This window comes from Dromiciops gliroides, chromosome 4 (genome assembly GCF_019393635.1).
Source record: "Dromiciops gliroides isolate mDroGli1 chromosome 4, mDroGli1.pri, whole genome shotgun sequence".
NCBI lineage: Eukaryota > Metazoa > Chordata > Mammalia > Microbiotheria > Microbiotheriidae > Dromiciops > Dromiciops gliroides.
In genome coordinates, this window is record NC_057864.1 from 53,902,082 (window position 1) to 53,921,135 (window position 19,054).

At 40.5% G+C, this 19,054-nt stretch overlaps 1 protein-coding gene across 1 annotated transcript in view; it reads left to right on the top strand.

Annotated features, from left to right (window-relative positions):
* DDR2 (discoidin domain receptor tyrosine kinase 2) overlaps nucleotides 1-19,054 on the top strand; it is a 214,340-nt gene that overhangs the window by 171,049 nt on the left and 24,237 nt on the right. The window contains exons 7-9 of the mRNA XM_044003928.1: nucleotides 2,387-2,492; nucleotides 5,021-5,204; nucleotides 14,774-15,017. Coding sequence (XP_043859863.1) covers nucleotides 2,387-2,492; nucleotides 5,021-5,204; nucleotides 14,774-15,017 — 534 coding nt within the window. The remainder of the gene's footprint in view (nucleotides 1-2,386; nucleotides 2,493-5,020; nucleotides 5,205-14,773; nucleotides 15,018-19,054) is intronic.

A 19,054-nucleotide genomic window follows, 5' to 3' on the forward strand; every position in this document is an offset into this window, starting at 1 on the left:
GTTGAGTCACCCATTCAGTTTTGCAAAGTACTGTAATGATTGGAATGATGCCACCTGCTGGAGACTTACTGTAGAAAAGCTCTTCGATGAAGTGAAGGTCTTTAAGGGCAAGACCAGGAGTCTTTTCTTTGGCGTCAGGAAGTGACGTCTGCTTGTGGGAGGAAGAAGGGAGGAACCTGGCGCTCTGACTGGGTCTCTTTCCTTTGGACTCTGGCAGAGAGCGGAGCTAGAAATGTGCTCTCCCTTTAATAGATGAATGTAGGCCTTTCTCTCTCTTTACCAAATTCTTATTCTCCTTAATAAATGCTTAAAAGTCTAACTCTTGCTAAAGCTTATAATTTATTGGCAACCACTCATTAGATATTTTAGACAGACTAGCAAGAATTTTAACCCTTAACAGTACTTTACGTATTGGATCTCATTTGAGCCTTGCTACAACCCTGAGAGGTAGCGGCCATTATTATTCCCATTTTACAGACAGGGCAACTGAGGTTGAGAGATATTAAGCTACTTGTCCATGAACACAGCTACTCAGTATTTGAGGCAGGATCTGAACTCAGGTTTTTCTGACTCTCAAGTCCAGCAGTCTATACCACCTAGCTACCAACCAATCAATGGCTAGTATTTAGATTGCGCTTTTAGGTTTGCAAAGCATTTTACACATGCTATCTCACTTAAGAACTTATTATGTGGGGGCAGCTAGGTGGCACAGTGGATAGAATACTGGCCCTAGATTCAGGAGGACCTGAGTTTAAATCTGGCCTCAGACACTTCACACTTACTAGCTGTGTAACCCTGGACAAGTCACTTAACCCCAACTGCCTCACCAAAATTTTTTTTTTTATTTAAAGAAAGAATTGATTATGTGCCTACTAATTTCCAGACCCTGGAGATACAAATATAAAAATGAAACAGTACTTGCCGGCAAAGAGCTTTCATTCTATTGGAGGAAACAACATGTATAGAGAAGGAATTTCAACTATAAGATGATACCTCATTTAGACTGGGGTCTTTCTACTTAGTATTCAAGTCGCAGATGGGGCCCTTTACATGCTGGGAAATCTTAGCAAGTTGGTCACTGTAATGATGATGATTCAACAATCCGGAAGGGGCTATAAGTATTCAGATTTCCCCAGGGTGAGAGCAGGAATGTATGACTAATATATGTCTATCCTTGCCTAACCTAAACTATAACTCCCCCTATTAATTAAGGCCACCCAGATCACAACACTCAGAGTCCTTGATTGTACTCACCCTAGTGCACACCTAGATTGTATGTTAGTCTGAGGGGATCACCAAAACATTGACATTTCACCCCGAATCAGAAATCTTAGAACATTACAAAGGCAAATTTCTGGCTCACATTATGTATGAAAAAGGAGATTGGCTCTGAGTTCCTGTTGCTCATCCTGAAATGCTTTCACTGTATAGGCCAGGTGGGGAGTCTGTGTATGACAGAAGATGTAGGCATTAGGGAGAGAAACTTTGATTTTTACTTGACTATAGACCCTGGAAAAGTTAACCAAACAGGGTGGGTGTTTTCCCCCTCCTTGTTCCTGCTTTAAATTTTGCTCATCACTCATCAGGGGAAGAATGTAAGGGCATTGTAGTCCTAAATAGACAATTTTTGCATCCCTACAAAAGCTTCAAAATGTGACTTAGATGAGGAGTTTTTTCCAGAGCTCGGTATTGACTCTTCCCTTCCCACCCAGAAATGTGCTGCCTCTGAATTTATTAGATGTAGCTCTATAGTCGTTTTACCTGAGAATTTGACATTCACTCCCTTCTCCCCACCAAACCTGTGAGCCTTCTTATACTATCTTTCTTATACCATCTTATACCATCTTCTTATACCATCTTGTACCATCTTTCCTTCTGCACACCATGAATTGGGAATTCTTTTGAACCCTCCATCAAGTTCTCAGGGATAACCTGTTTGAGCCTCAACTGATTCCTGTACAAAAATGTATGGGAGAGTAGAAAGTTTACTAGATAGAAACAGAAAATCCAGTTTCAGTTACCACTTCTACCCCTTATCAGCTGTGTGACAATGGGCAAGTTATAGGATTGTAGGCATTGGAGGTGAAAGGGACTTTAGAGAACATGAAGGAATTCCATCCTCTCATTTTATAGGTTAGATAACTAAGGTCTAGTGAGGAGAAATGACTTGACCAAGGTAATATGGTTAGTAAGTATCAAAAATGAAATCTTTAACTTCTCTGAAGTTCAGAAAAATAGTAAAGCCTGCCCTGCCTAAATTGAATAAAATGAGATAATGAATGTGAAAGCACTTTGCAAATGGCAAAACTCAGTGTGGATGTAAGGGATTGGTACTAGTATGATCTCTTTCCTCAAGGCAATGATACCGCTTTGTTTCCCTCCACAGATGGTTTGGTGTCCTACAATGCTCCAGCTGGACAGCAGTTTGTACTCCCTGGAGGGTCCATCATTTACCTGAATGATTCTGTCTATGATGGAGCTGTCGGGTACAGGTAAATTCTAGGGAACTTTGAAAGAAAAAAAATGAGCCAGTAATCATCAGGTTCGTAGCATAGTTGCAAGGACTGGGAATGCATCAGTCAGCCAATATTTATTGAGTGTTGATAATGTACCTAGCACTATTCTAAGTGCCGAGTGATGTATTGCCTTGGGAGATGGTAGGCTTTGAGTCAGGAGACTTGAGTTTGACTCCTGAGAGGAACAGTCATAGTTGTAAGGAAGCAGGGGTCCTACCTGTGTAAAGACCAGAGCTCCTATCATGAAAGCAGTGAAAAGACCTCACACCACTTTGGAAGCACCAAAAACTTATAGACCTTCAGACTGAACTGTGAAGTAACAGGACATAAAAGACAGAAGTTCAGGTTAGTCATTACCTTTCTCACCTCATTCTCCCCCACTGTCCTCAGATGTGAACAGAATTCAACTCTAATATAAAATCCAAGCTTATGAAATAGGCTAGGAAAATGAGCAAAGAGAAAAAAAGAACCTGACCATAAAAATCGATTATAGTGACAGGGAAGCTCAAGACAAACTCAGAAGAAGACAGTGATATGAAAACATCTACAAGCAAAACCTCGAAGGAAAAAAAAATGCAGATTGGACAACAAGAATTTTCAGAAGAGCTACAGAAAGAGATAAAAAGAGCAAAAATTAATTTAAAAAATTAAATAAAAGAAGTAGAAGAAAAATTGAGAAAAGTAGTGAGAACTATGCAAGTAAACTATGAAAAGAGAATTAACAGCATCTTAAAAGAGGTACAAAATTACTGAAGAAAATAAATCCTTAAAAATAAAAATTGGTCAAGTGGTAGAAAGAGATAAAAGAAAATACTAAAGAAAATATCTCCTTAAAAATTAGAATTGATCAAGTGGGAACTAATAACTCCATGAGACATCAAGAAACAATAAAACAAAGTCAATGGGGCAGCTAGGTGGTACAGTGGCTGAAGCACTGGCCCTGGATTCAGGAGGACCTGAGTTCAAATCCAGCCTCAGACACTTGATCCTTACTAGCTATGTGACCCTGGACAAGTCCCCTAACCTCCATTGCCTCATAAAAAGCTAAAAGATTGAAAAAATAAAAGAAAATGTGAAATATCTTAGGAAAAACAACTGACCTGGAAAATAGATCAAGGAAAGATAATTTAAGAATTATTGGTTTACCTGAATGCTGTGAAATTGTGTGACCATGAAAGGTCACTTAGGCCTCTCTGAGCCTCCTCCAAATACATCTTTTCAAATACTTGAAGACAGAGATCATGATCCTCTGAGTCTTTTCTTCTCCATGCTAAGTATCTTCCAGTTCTTTCAATCAGTCTAAATGACTCTCCATCATCTTACTTGTCCAAAAACACTCTTCAGCTTATCAGTGACTCCCCAAATCAAGCACAAATAAAACAAACTAAGGAGAATTTATTTACTTGCCTAAACAAACAAATAAATGAGTGAATGAATGAATGAATAAATAAAAAATAAACAAATGAATAAATAAATTGATTAAATGAATGAATTGCCCATAAAAAAGCAAGTAAACAAACAAACAAATAAATAAAGAATGAATGAATGAATGAATGAATGAATGAATGAATGAATGAATGAATGAATGAATGAAACTAAGGGGAATTGAGTGACTTGCCTGAGATCACTCAGGTAGTCAGGTATCCCTGGCACCCTTATTGATCCATCTCCTCTAGGCCCTCCTTGACTCATCCCATAGTCTACTAAATTCAAAGCAATAGTGGATCATAGATCTAGAGATGAAAGGGACCTCAGAGTCTAACTCCCTACTTCACAGATGAAGAAACTGAGGTCAAGGGAAAAGAGTGTTCAAAGTAGCTTTTCCAAAGTCACACAGGTTGCAAGCATTGGAGGCAGTATTTGAACCCCTCTTATGCACTTTATGCCCAATCACAGCTAGTTTCTGTACCTCTGAGAGCATTCCCATCAGTCCCCTTCCTGCCCTTCAATACCATGAATTGGTCACTTCCCAGGATAGCAGTGGTGGGAATTCTCCTCTGGTTCTCTGTGAGCAATAACACCTGCACTCACTTCTCTGTGTATTAACCTTACCATGGCTCAACATCTTCAGAGTTAAAAATGTTAAAGAGGGGCAGGTAGGTGGCACAGTGCATAGAACACCGGCCCTGGATTCAGGAGGACCCGAGTCCTCAGACACTTGACACTTACTAGCTATGTGACCCTGGGCAAGTCACTTAACCCCAATTGCCTCGCCAAAAAAAAAATATTAAGGAAATGTTCTGCTTGAGAGAGCAAGCTTTATTTTTCTGGAAAAATCAATTATCTGGAATGCCTTCTTATCCAACCAAATAAATGACTCATTATTCCAAAATGAATTCTTTTTTGACATTTTCTTGAGAAATTCACAACTTTCAATTCTCTATTCTTGAGAGTATTGGAAAAACTTTGGTGTGTTACAAAATTTATGTAGCGAATAATTCCATGAATATGGTATTAACTCCAGGCTCTTTTCTCCTTTTCCCTTCCTCTCTTGGGCTGGCCAGTATGACAGAAGGTCTGGGGCAGCTGACAGATGGGGTCTCTGGCCTGGATGACTTCACCCAGACCCATGAGTACCATGTTTGGCCTGGTTATGATTACGTAGGCTGGAGGAATGAAAGTGCCACCAACGGTTACATCGAGATCATGTTTGAATTTGATCGGATTAGGAATTTCACCACCATGAAGGTCAGTGGCCATCAGACTTTGGGAGAGCTTTTCTAAGAGGGCTGGGAAAGGATCCTGGGTCTTGTTGGGATGGGGAGGGAATGAATTAGATTCTTCTCTGACTGAGTCAAAGGAAATAGTACTTTTCTAAACCAAATGAGGATGCGGAGGTAGAAAGAAGAGTTTGGTGACAAATGGAGTAGGCATTGTTGCCACAAAGGGTACTCTGGGGATAGGGCAGCATGGTAGAAAATACACTGGGTCTGGAATAAGAAGACAGGTTCATATCTTCATTTTTTAACTATTTGTGTGATGAGTTCCTGATGATCATAGGATCAAATATTTAGAGCTGAAAAGGGCCTTAGGAGTCATTTAGTCCAATCCTTTCATTTTACAAATGAAGAAACTGAGGCCCACTGGCCTCTGAAATTCAATATGTTTAAAATTTAACTTACATCTCCTCTAAATGTTGCCCCTCTTCCAAACTTCATTTCTGCTAAAGACACAACCATCAAGCTTGATTGATTCTCTCATGGACTCTTTTTTTTTTTTTTTGAGGGGCAATGAGGGTTAAGTGACTTGACCATGGTCACACAGCTAGTAAGTGTCAAGCGTCTGAGGTCGAATTTGAACTCAGGTCTTCCTGAATCTAGGGCAGGAGCTTTATCCACTGTGCCACCGAACTGCCCCCTCTCTCATGGACTCTTGAAATAACCTCAAAATAGGTCTCCTGGGCAATTACTCCCTACCCTTTCCGATTCATTTTTCACACAGCTACCAAAATCATCTTCTTTATAGCAGGTCTGATTATATTACCCTTTAGTTCAAACACCTTCAGGTGCTTCCTATTGCTTTTAGTATAAAAGACAAACTCCTTAGATGGGCATTAATTACTCTGTTTCAAACCCATCTTTCAGGCTTCGTTTCACATTCTTCCCTTGCATGCACTCAGGGGTGTGTAGGAGCCTGTTCATACCAACTTCTGATTATCAGATTTTCACTGTGAGCATTTACACCTTGAAAACAAGTAAACACTACAAATCTGGGCTTGATTTACTGTTCTGTGGATTGTCTAGCCTTAAGATAGTGATGGAGAAGATGTGAACACCAATTAAACATGCATGTGTTTTATGTGAATTCCCCCACCCCACCCCCAGAAAGCTGGGGGATAAACATTTAGCAAGTACTCTTGCATGCATTACACATTCTAGACAGATTGTACTGTGACCTTTACCTCAATTTGCAGTGCTGGGCTCCATTCTTCAGTCCAAGGCATCCTTCATGACAGCAATGCACTATTTCATTCTCTTTACTGTTCAAAATCCTGCTCTTTCTTAAAGGCTCAGCTCAAATATGACTTCCTCCACATAACCTTTACTTCTTCACTGATCACTGCCCAATTCTCCCAAGCTCTCTTCTGCCTTGATTTTTTCCTATTGAATTTTTTCCTGATTAATAACTGTAATGATTGGAATGACACCACCTGCTGGAGACTTACTGTAGAAGAGTTCTGCCCATGAAGTGAAGGTCTTTGAGGGCAAGACCAGGAGTTTTTTCTTTGGTGTCAGGAAGTGACGTTGGCTAGTGGGAGGAAGAGGGAAGAGACTAGCGCTGTCTCGTGCTCTTTCCTGGGGACGCTAGTAGAGAAGGCAGCTAGAAATGCGCTCTCCCTTTAATAGATAGGAATCTAGCCTTTCTCTCTCTCTTTACCAAATTCTTATTCTCCTTAATAAATGCTTAAAAGCCTAACTCTTGCTGAAGCTTATAATTTATTGGCGACTACTCATTAGATATTTTAGACAGACTAGCTAGAATTTTAGCCCTTAACATCTCTCTAGCCCCCACCCCTCTGTAACTTCTCATTATCTGTGCACATGTAAAAGGCCTCTAGTAAAATGTAATTTCTCAAGGTCAGGTACTGCTTCATTTTGTTTCTGTATCTCAAATACTTTGCAATGCCAAAATATTAATAATTGTATAATTACTGAACTATTTGTTAAATGTTGAGGCTAGATAGGATTAGATTGAGGAAGACCTGAATTTATATCCAGTTTCAGATACTTTCTAGCTGTGTGACCTTGGGCAAGTTACTTAACCCTGTTTGCCTCAGTTTCCTCATCTGTAAAATGAGTTGGAGAAGGAAATGGCAACCACTCCAGTATCTATGACAAGAAAACCCCAAATGGGGTCACTGAGAGTCAGACACAACTGAAAATGACTGAACAACAATAGAATCCAACCCACTGATTTTACAGATGAGGAAACAGGACTGGAGAATATAAATGACTTACTCAAGCTTGCAAGGGTGACATTTGGAGATAGGTTTTAAAAATTTGCCATAATACTTTATACACTGCCTCACATGCACAGTGATTGACCAATACACACTGACATTTCTATAATGGTTTAGTGTTTACAACAACCTTTCCTCACAATAACCCTGTGAAATAAGTAGCACCTATATTGTCACTATTTTGAGGTTGAGGAAACAGCTCAGAGATGCCTGAGGATTTGCCCAGAGTCACACAGCTCTCATATAAAGAGCCAGCACATGAACCCAGGCAAGCTTTTCTAGCTTCAGATCATGTAAATTCCACTAAATGACACATTAGGGTCCATGTGTCAGAACTGCCTATTTGTAGATGGGGGTATCCACGTGTAACTGACCAAATCGGGGCCTGTCCCAGGGCAGAGAACAACTGTCTTTCAGAAAATAGTTAACACATCCTAGTAAAAGGCCCAGAAAATGTCTAGGATGAGTATACACACATGTGAATGAAATTCTAGGCTGTTTATTTGCATTCCAGGAGAATTCCTCAAAACATCTGTGGAAAAGATTATCACCTTCCCCACAGGCTACTTTTCTCATTCTACAGATTTCAAAACCATTTGAAAAGATTGTTGTAGCTTTGAATTGTGTCTTTTGATTCTCATTATCTCTCTTGTCTATCTCTGTCTCCATCTCTCTCTGTCTCTTTCTGTCTGTCTCCATCTCTCTGTCTGTCTTTCTCTCTTTAAAGCTTTGTATCATTTACTCATGCTCAGTAAATGAAAACAGCTGATTTCTCCCAAGGAAGGTGTTAGCACATGTTTTCATCATTAGAACAGCTGGAGAAAAAACAAAAGGAAACTAGAAAACTTGGGTGTATCATAGATCTTGATGCTACAGGGATTCCAGAGTCCATCTAATTCAACTCATTCATTTTAGAGAGAGGGAAATTGAGGTATAGGAAGATTCACTAATGTCAGAAGTAGGATTTGAAGCAAAGTCCCCTGATTCTACTTAGTTTATTGACTCTGTGAAGGAAAGAAAGAAATAAGCATTTTTTAACTGCCTACTGTGTGCCAGGCACTGTTTTATATGCTTTACAAATATTCTATCATTTGATTCTCACAATAGCCCTGGGAATTTTTTGTTGTTCAGTTGTTCCTAACTCTTTGTGACCCCATTACGGGCTTTCTTGGCAAAGATACTGGAGGGGTTTGCCATTTCCTTTTCCAGTTCATTTTGCATATGAGGGAAACTGAGACAAACAGGGAGGTAGGTGCTGTGATTATCCACATTTTGCAGTAGATAAAACCAAGGCAGATAGAGGTTAAGTGACTTGCCCAGTGTCACACAGCTTGTAAATGTCTGATGCTAGATTTGAACTCTGATCTTCCTGATGCCAGGACCAGCACTCTATTCCACCTAATTACCTCTGTAAGAAAATAATAGGCTTTGCCAACTCGCAAAGGCCCCAGCTGGGATTGATTTGGACTAATAGAATTGACTGAGATTGACTGACTTCTCTGATTAACTCACCTAAAGTTAATTCAATTGAAACCCCACCTGCCTGACTCTGAAGAGGGTGTGTTGTCAGAGGCTGTGGACTCTGACCTCAACACAGGACCACTCTCAAGTCCAGTGAACCAATGGATTTGGGTGATGCTAGCCAATTAGCTTGAAGCAGGGTGGAAGGACCACCTCTCCTTGGGAGGCAGAAGGAGCTTGCTCTGTCAGTTTGGCACTGGCACAGGCTCACAGTGGAAGACTTGGGAGAAGAAGCAGGCCAGGCTGAACTTTTATCTCTCCTCTAGGGTAGATAGGCTTTTTCTTGGCTTTCTGACCCAGGTGTTCTCTTTTTCACCAAAACTGGTGCCAAAGCTTCTAATTTATAAGTAAACCCTAGCTAGCTTTCCCTATACTTGTGACAGGAATGAGGCTACCACATATTAGATTTTAAATGTCACACCTCTATGACATAACAAAAGAGTCCACTCTGTGGTTGGCTTACTTTCTTTTCCAGTTTTAATCAAGGTCCATTACTACATAAATGAATTTCCAATTCAATGATGGAAGAAATCACCAGATAACGTCACTGAGAGAGAATGGCTGAATTTGAACTGACTGTTCCATCATTTCATCATTAGTACAGGTTGTTACGATGGCAAGCATTTATATAGTACTCTGTCAGAGAAAAAAATAAAACCTCCCTTACCCCACTCAATAAAGTACTTTGGCTCAAAATAGATTAGTAAAGAGAGCATCTTAATGCCACTAAGTCTTTTTGTAGTGAGCAGAAAGAAATCAGTTGATTTTTATCTGACAAAATAGAAAGTGAAGGCATTTTTAACTCCTTAATATCCATTTGTTAGACAAAAGTTTATCAAGCCCCTACCACATGCAATTCACTGTTCAAGATGCTGGAGACTCCAAAGATCCAGAGATAGCATTGTATAGAGAAAACAGAGTTTTTGGAGTCAGAGAAAATGAATTCAAATCCTGCCTTGAATACTCCTTGTGTGACTCAGTTTCTTTATCTAGAAAATGAAAGGAGTTAGACTAGATGGGTTCTGAGGTCCCTCTTAATTCCTAATCTTATATCCTACTTATATGGTGCAAACCTTTCAAGCAGATAGGGGTAGGGGAGGGAAGCAGCTAAGCTGCTCATTGAATAGTGTTCTGGGCCTGGAGTCAGGAAGACCTGAATTCAAATCCAGCCTTAGACACTTACTAGCTGTGTGATCCTAGGCAAGTCACTTAACCTCTTTTTGCCTTAATCCACTGGATAAGGAAATGGTAAACCACTCCAAAGGGGGGAATGTGGTAAAAAGTTTTTAACAGTCAGTGAATACGGAAAGACGCCAGTTTTTAAAGGACCACCCTTTCGGGGAGGAGACCAACGGCCATGCACGGGCTACGCACATCAGCCCGGCTGCTAAGCACTCCACTTCCGGGATGCGAGCTTAAAAGGCAAGGAGAGAACGGAAGTGGGAGGTCTTGCCTGCTCTCCTGGTCCGATGACTGGCGTGACACACAGACAGACGTGGACTGGAGTTGGACGCGGCCCGGCTCACCGTTAGCACCACGTGCTTGACTTGGTCTCTCTCTCTCCCCAGAGGTGGCCTTGGGCTTTTGGTGAGTTTTATATGGAATATAGACTAAGTTTAGACTTAAGACTATTTGGTTTGTATTTCTACTTTCCTATCCCTCTAATCAACATCACCTGGTAACTACCACACAATAAAAGCTCTAACTATAGACCAGAGGTTTCTTCCATTTACTAGTCTGGGAGATAAATTAAGGGAAAGGTTAGGAAGGGGAGGTTAATGCTCAGTATCCAATTTTAAATCTCACACATAGAATATAGAGTCCCAGCTCCAAGTCCAGAGACCTCATCTGATTTGAGTCTCAGGCACCCTGGCTTCTCAGAGCTTCCATGCAGGCCTGGCTGGCATTACCCTGCCTGGAATTCTGGCTGGAACTTCTATAGGGATTAGCTCCAGCACCTGAAACAGAAGACAAATCGCACATAACAGAAACAAATAACTCAACTCTATTTCTTGAATCAAAGGTAAAAGTGGGAGAAGGGGAAAGAAATCCTTTCTCTCTCATTGGTTCAATTCATGGTATCCTTGCTGGATACAACACCCTCTGGATACGGCAGATAAGAGCTTCCAAAAAGGAAAGGAAAGGAAAGAAAAGGAAAAGAAAGGAAAGGAACTCAGCAGAAAAGAACCCATTGGCTTAATCTTGGAAGTTTTAAAGACTCAAACAGCCAAGTGCTAGCACATGCAGGCCTCCATATTACCTGAACTAGGCATACCCAGACTAGCCTGTGTTACATGAAAATGAGGGACCAGCTAGACCTATTTCTGGCACCTATTTTCAATAGTATAGAGAAATCTCACTTGCGGGTGCTCCATCTCCCTGTACTTCCCTGTAGTCTTAAAGGATTGCCCAGAGCACAAAAGACTTGTACAAGGTAACGAAGCCCATACATAGTACACATCAGAGATAGGCCTTTAACTCAGGTCTTCCTGGCTCCAAGGCTGGCTCTCTGAGGTTAATGAGACAAAATCAATAGAGAGGTCAAGGCAAGGTGTTATGAGAGCACTGAAGAAGAAAAAGAGATCTCTTTGACCTTCAAGTTGGAAAGGGGAGGAGACAAGGTCAGGAAAGGGTTAATGGAAAAGCCAACACTTAAGTAGGGGCTTGAAGGATGGGAGAGATTTCAACAGATGAAGATGGGAAGATGCCCATTCTGGTAACAGAGGACAGTGTCACCAAAGTGACACAGAGGCAGAGGTAGAAGATAGGAAGGTCAGAGATAGGAATAGGTGGGGCAAGAGTAGTTCAATGGGGCAAGAATGCAGAATATGTGAAGGGGAGGGGGATGAGATGAGGCTGGGGGAGGACCTTGAATGCCAGGAGCAGGAGTTGGCCTAACACTTTTGAGTAGAAGAGCACATTAGGAAAGTTCCTTTGGTTGTGGTGTAAAGGTGAACATAGAGGCAGGAAGACTGCTTAGGAAGCCCTTCTGATAGTCCTGGTGAGAAAAGAGAGGGCCTGAACACTGGGGTGGTGACAGTGTCAAATACAGGAGGTATTTGACAGACTGCAGACAGGGTACTTTGAGATTTTCTGTTGTGTCTTTTCAATCATGTTTGACTTCAAGAATCCCATTTTGGTGTTTTCTTGGCAAAGATGCCAGAGTGGTTTGCCATTTCCTTCTCCAGCTCATTTTTACAGATGAGGAAACTGAGGCAAATAGGGTTAAGTGACTTGCCCAGGGTCACATAGCTAGTAAGTGTCTGAGACTGGATTTGAACTCAAGAAAATGAGTCTTCCTGATTCTATACCCAGCTCTCTATCTACCTCACCAGCTAGCTTCTCAGAGCTTTTTCTGGTGGATCTCGATTCTGTTACTGTTTTGTATGCAATTTTTTTCTACATACCCATCATTATTCATAGATATTATCCCATGTTATAGTTGGAAGAGGACTTAAAGTTCAGCTTTTTCCCTCCTCTCCACCTTATTTTTCCAAGGAAAGAACTAAGATTGAAAGAGATGAAGGGTCAGAAAAGGATAGTAGTAAGTGGATAAATTGGTCTCTAGATTCCAAATTTAATGTTCATCCCATTGTCCCATGTACACCAACTTGAGGCTCAACTGGAAATGATCAACTAGGTGGCTTCCAACTTTAAGCTTCTGTGATTCTGTGAATGAATGAATGAATTGGATGGATGGATGGATGGATGGATGAATAAAAAGCATGTTTGAAGCTCACAGGCTTAAACCAAATACTGTTCTAAGTTCTAGGGATACAAATACAAAGGCATGATGGTCCCTGCCCTTAAGGAGGGCATTCTTATGGATGTGAGATTAAAATTGGATATTAGATCATAAATCTCCCCTACTTAACTTTTCCCTTAATTTATCTCCCAGACTAGTAAATGGAAGAAGCTTCTGGTTTTCTAGATAGAGCCTTTATTGTATGATAGTCACAAGGTGATGTTGATTAGAAGGATAGGAAAATAGAAATACAATACAAATCGTCTTAAATCTAGGCTTAGTCTATATTCTGTATAAAACTCACCAAAACCGAAGGCCACTTTTGGGGAGAGAGACCGAGTCAAGCACGTGCTGTTAACCGAGAGCCGGGCCAAGTCAAACTCCAGTCCGAGTCTGTCTGTGCAGCGCAGCCAGGAGACCAGCGGAGCAGAAAAAAAAACCCACTTCCGTTCTCTCCTTGCCTTTTCAGCTCGCACCCCGGAAGTCGAGTGCATAGCAGGCAGTCTGACATGCGCAGCAGGCGCACTGGTGTGCGTAGCTCATGCCATTGGTCTCCTCCCAGAAAGTGTGGTCCTTAAAGAAAAACTGGCGTCTTTCAATTATCCTAACCGACTGTTAAAAAAACTCATATTTTTTTACTACATGGAGGAGATACCATTGCAGGGAGTGGTAGTGAGGGAAGGGAGCTATGATCTGGGAAGTCCCAGAGCTGGTGATGGGAACAATAGGGCAGTCGATCCCCTTACCACAGGGATTGTTAGTGATAATGTGATACAGTTTTCCAAGCAAGAGATAGAAAGGGATTTGTGGTACCTGAAATGTGAAAGATAGCTAAGGTGAAGATGAGGACCATAGTCTCCGGAGACTTAGCTTACTGACCACCTTTCTGATTTCCCAGCAGCCTGAGAGTGAACACTAAAAATAGCTAAAGCAGCAAAGAAAGATGACGTAGACAAAGATTAAATGGCTTTAAAATGATTTCCTAGTCTATGAAGGGTTAGTATCTAGATGATAGTGATCATTAATTCTCCATTCTCCACGTTAGGACTGAAACAAACCATAACAACATATTTAGGCCTTTAGGTCAAGTGCAAGTTAAATTCCAGATGTGGATGGTTGGTAAACACCAGAAAGAACCTCAAAAGGAAAGTCATAGAAACTTCTCTCAGAGTCAGCTCAATATAGTATATGGCTCTGCCTGTAAACTGGAGATAAACCAGATGACTCACTAGTTTTTTGTTTGTTTGTTTTTTGTGAGGCAATTGGGGTTAAGTGACTTGCCCAGGGTCACACAGCTAGTACTTGTTAAGTGTCTGAGGTCGGATTTGAACTTAGGTCCTCCTGAATCCAGGGCCAGTGCTCTATCCACTGCACCACCTAACTGCCCCGACTCACTAGTTTTTAATGCTTTTCCATTGCCTTACAAAATGTCTACAAACAACTGAATTGAGACCCTCTTGGCCTAAAACTCAGTCCACCTGTGACTTGAGAGATGGGATTTGTTCTCAATGTTCATTTTTAAGTGAGGAGGGAAGAAAGTTAAGAAGAGGAGATTTGAGCTTCCTTTAAGTTGAATTTTTTTGTCATTTTGTTGATTAATTAAAAACGTATATTTTTTAGGAAATTGTGTAAGAAGTGGGATGATTTTTATAGCATTGCAGTTGGGGAAAAGAGGAAGTAGAATCATGTTATAATTGACCCAGTTCTTTTAGGCAAGTATTCTAAAGAGTAGTGGGATGATTTCAGGCACTCCTCGAAAAGGAGTTGGTTGGCATTCTACCCCATCCCCGTATTCCAGTTAAGTTCTAGTCTTCTTTTCAGTGGACTCCAAGATGTGGTAAACAGATTACCTTTGGGGTTCCTGCAAGGGAGAACTGAGAAGATAAAATGGACCATGATCATGTGGATTTTGCATTGGGGGATAATCTTAAAGTGCTGTAGAGAAGTAGGAAAGCATCATTTCCCTAAGCCTTCTGGTATAAGTTGTAGCTGGCATACTCACCCATGGATCTGCCTCTTTCTCCTTGCCAGGTCCACTGTAACAACATGTTTGCTAAAGGGGTGAAGATCTTTAAGGAGGTTCAGTGCTACTTTCGCTCAGAGTCCAATGAATGGGAACCCAATGCTGTCTCCTTCCTCCTGGTCCTGGATGATGTCAACCCCAGTGCCCGCTTTGTCACGGTGCCTCTCCTTCACCGTATGGCCAGTGCCATCAAGTGCCAGTTCCACTTTGCTGATACCTGGATGATGTTCAGTGAAATCACCTTTCAGTCAGGTAGCATTTGAAGAAGGGTAGGGGATAGGGTCATATGGGAAGGAGGAGGGTGGTGAAAGCAAAGGATGGTGATGGGCACATCACAGGATAACTTCTAATCAATGGATAGAGGGAATGGCAAAGCAGAGAATGACACTGTAATATCTGACTAGCAAGTGGCCAGATAGGATATAACACATAAGTGAACCAATGAAGAGTTAACATATATAACCCATATATGCAACGTTATGCTTGTAAATGTTTAACAAGCTCCCCGGGGGGGGGGGGGGGACAGACAGAATGTATGCATGACATACTTTTAAGTTTAATCTTCATTATTGACATATTTTCCCTCACTTAATCTTATATTTCAAAAATCAACAAAACAATAAATCAAACCCTGATTTATAGCATTTGCTTATTTCCAATGTTTACATTAAAAATTTAAAAATTGGGGCAGCTAGGTGGCACAGTGCATAGAGCACCAGCCCTGGAGTCAGGAGGACCTGAGTTCAAATCTGGCCTCAGACCCTTAACACTTACTAGCTGTGTGACCCTGGGCAAGTCACTTAACCCCAATTGCCTCACCAAAAAATTAAATTAAATTAAAAATTGACTTTCCTGAGCCAGTTCAAGCTGGCTCCAGCAGAACCCTAGAGCCTTTTCCATTATCATCATTGCCATCAACAATAACAATAAACATATTCAACAATATCAATATTTATTGATATAAATATTGAGCACCATCTATGAGTAGCCCCTAAAAATCAAAAAAAAGTATATTTGGTCCATACTTATATGTAATCTAGTGGAGAGCACAGGACATCCAATTCACCATGAATCATTAAATGCCTACTATGTGCAAGGCACTGTTCTATTTGGTTAGTGTACAAAGATGAAAGCAAAATAATTCCTACTTTTTTCATTCTAAACTAAGATATTTACTATGTACCAAATGAACTATAAGACTTAAGAGGAGGAAGAGATCACAGTGAACTGGGTCATCAAGAAAGGTCCTTCAGGATTTAGGTGAGAAAAAAGAAGTTTTATGACCAGGACTCAGTCACTCATAAAAATGGGACTGACTGAGGCTTGGAGAGCAGGAAGATCTATAAGAGCAGAGGCAGGTGATTGGCAGAGGTCCCACAGAAAGCAATCATCCATTCAAATGAGAATCCGCTCTATAAAATATACAACATATAGTTAGTCAGCCTATGTTTGAAGACTTCCACTGAGGGGCAACTGATACTTCCCATGGCAGCTTCTCCCACCTTTAGATCATTTTAATTATGAGGAAACTTTTCTTTAGATGAATGCTAAATCTCCTTGTCAATTGCTACTCTGCTCTAAATTCTGTCCTCTGAGCCGAGGCAAAATGTCCAGTATCTTTTCCACAAAATAGTTCTTCAGATATTTTATGACAGCTATCGTGTATTCCCTAAGTACTCTCTCCTCTCCTACTTTCATTATTTTGGGGTGGGGTGGGGCAATGACAGTTAAGTGACTTGCCCAGGGACACACAACTAGTAAGTGTCAAGTGTCTAAGGCTAGATTTGAACTCAGGTTCTCCTGAATCTAGGGCTGGTGCTGTATCCACCTCACCACTTAGCTGCCCCCTCTCCTACTTTCTTTAATCAATTCTTATCTGACATAATCTTCCCCATCTCCTTTTCATGCTTTATTGTATTTTTATTGCTTTTGTTAAATATTTTCCAATTACAATTTAAAATTTTTAACATTTCATCAAAAAAATTTTTGAGTTCCAAATTCCATCCCTCCCTCCAGTCCTTTCACTCACTGAAAAAGTACACAATCTATCAATCGTACATGTAAAATCATGCAAAACATATTTCCTTATTAGCCATATTGTAAAAAAAGAAAAATTAAGTGAAAAAAGTATGATTCAAACAACACTCAGAATTCACCCTTTCTCTTTCTGGAAATAGATATAATTTTTCATCATGAGCCCTTTGGAATTGTCTTTGACATAATCTTTAGGCTCTTCTCCATCCATCCTTCCATCTTATCAAAGCCCTTAATAAAATTAGTGTTCAAATGTGATCTGATTAGACTTGAGCATGGATGGAAAGATTTTTACTTTCCCAGTAGTTCAAGACTCTGTTCCTCAATGTAGCCTGATTAGCTTTCTTAGCTTCCATATCAGATTATTGATTCATATTGAACTTTCAATTGAAAATCCCAGATTTTTTCATATGAATTACTATACAAGAGATTCCAAAAGTCTTACTGCGGTTTTAGATTATTAAAGTTTCTGATCAATGAATAGAAGGACCATGAAAGTGAAAATGAAGAATGACAATGGATAATATTTGACAAGCAAGGGCCAGAAAGGATGTAACGCAAAAGTAAAACCAATGAAGTGTTACTACACATAAGTCATCTATGCCGTAGTCTTCCAGTAAATGTTTTACAACTGGGCAGCTAGGTGGCGCAGTGGATAAAGCACTGGCCCTGCATTCAGGAGGACCTGAGTTCAAATCTGGCCTCAGACACTTGACACTTACTAGCTGTGTGACCCTGGGCAAGTCACTTAACCCTAATTGCCCCTCCCCCCCAAAAAAGAATGTTTAACAACTTCTTATTCAGCCATTTCAGTCATGTCTAACTTTTTGTGATCCTTTGTGGGGTTTTCTTGGCAGATACTGGAGTGTTTTGCCATTTTCTTCTACAGTTCATTTGACAGATGAAGACACTGAGGCAAACAGGGTTAAGTGACTTGCCCAGGGTCACATAGCTAGCAGATATCTGAGGCTAGATTTGAACTCGGGTCCTCCTGACTCCAGGTCCAACACTCTATTCACTGTGACACCCACCTGCCCAAATATTGTCATATAATATGTTAAATATCAATCACAGCTTTGGGTCATCTACAAATTTAATCAGTAAATCATCTGTGTTATTATCCTAGGCATCGATAATTACAATTGTTTAACAGGATGGGGTCAAGCACAGATCCCTGGGACCTCTTACTAGAGACAACTGCCAAAATGTCACTGAACGATTGACTACTCTTTGAGTCCAGTTCTTCAATCAAACCTTAATTTTCCTAATTGTATTATTGTCCATTCAAAATCAATCCACCTTTTCCACAGTAATAACAGGAGAGATTTTATCAAATGCTTTGCTAAAATTAGGTAAACTGGGGCAGCTAGGTGGTGCAGTAGATAGAGCACTGGCCCTGGAGTCAGGAGGACCTGAGTTCAAATCCAGCCTCAGACACTTAACACTTACTAGCTGTGTGACCCTGGGCAAGTCACTTAACTCCAATTTCCTCACCAAAAAAAAAAAAAAAGAAAGAAAGGAAGGAAGGAAGGAAGAGAAAAGAAAAGAAAAGAAAAGAAAAAAAGATAAAAAGAAAAGAAATTCTTATAAAAAATTTAGGTAAACTATGTCTATACAATTCTCCAAATCTATCAAAAAAGTAAATAAATTAAAAATAAAAGCTGATCACAAAAAAGTAAATGAGGTTAACATCACATGCCCTATTCTTGATAGCCCTGGGTTGGCTCCCTTGTGAGCAAATTTTCTTTTTCCAGACAATTTTCTGTAACTGTTCCTTTTTTTTTTTTAAGTGAGGCAATTGGGGTTAAGTGACTTGCCCAGGGTCATACAGCTAGTAAGTGTTAAGTGTCTGAGGCTGGATTTGAACTCAGGTCCTCCTGACTTCAGGGCTGGTGCTCTATCCACTATGCCACCTAGCTGCCCCAGTAACTGTTCCTTTAAGAAAAGCCTTAGACACTTAAAAAAAAAGGGGGAGGGCTATTATTATCTACATTTTTACATTTTACTGATGCATAGTAAAGTCAAGTGATTTGCCCATGGTCACATGGCTAATAAGGATCTGAGACAGGATCTGAACTCATGTTTTCTTCACTCCAAGTCTAACACTTCATTTATCATGTCAAATACTGGCAAAATGTCTATCTTACGGGGGTAGCTAGGTGGCGCAGTGGATAAAGCACTGGCCCTGAATTCAGAAGGACCTGAGTTCAAATCCAGCTTCAGACAATTGACACTTACTAGCTGGGTGACCTTAG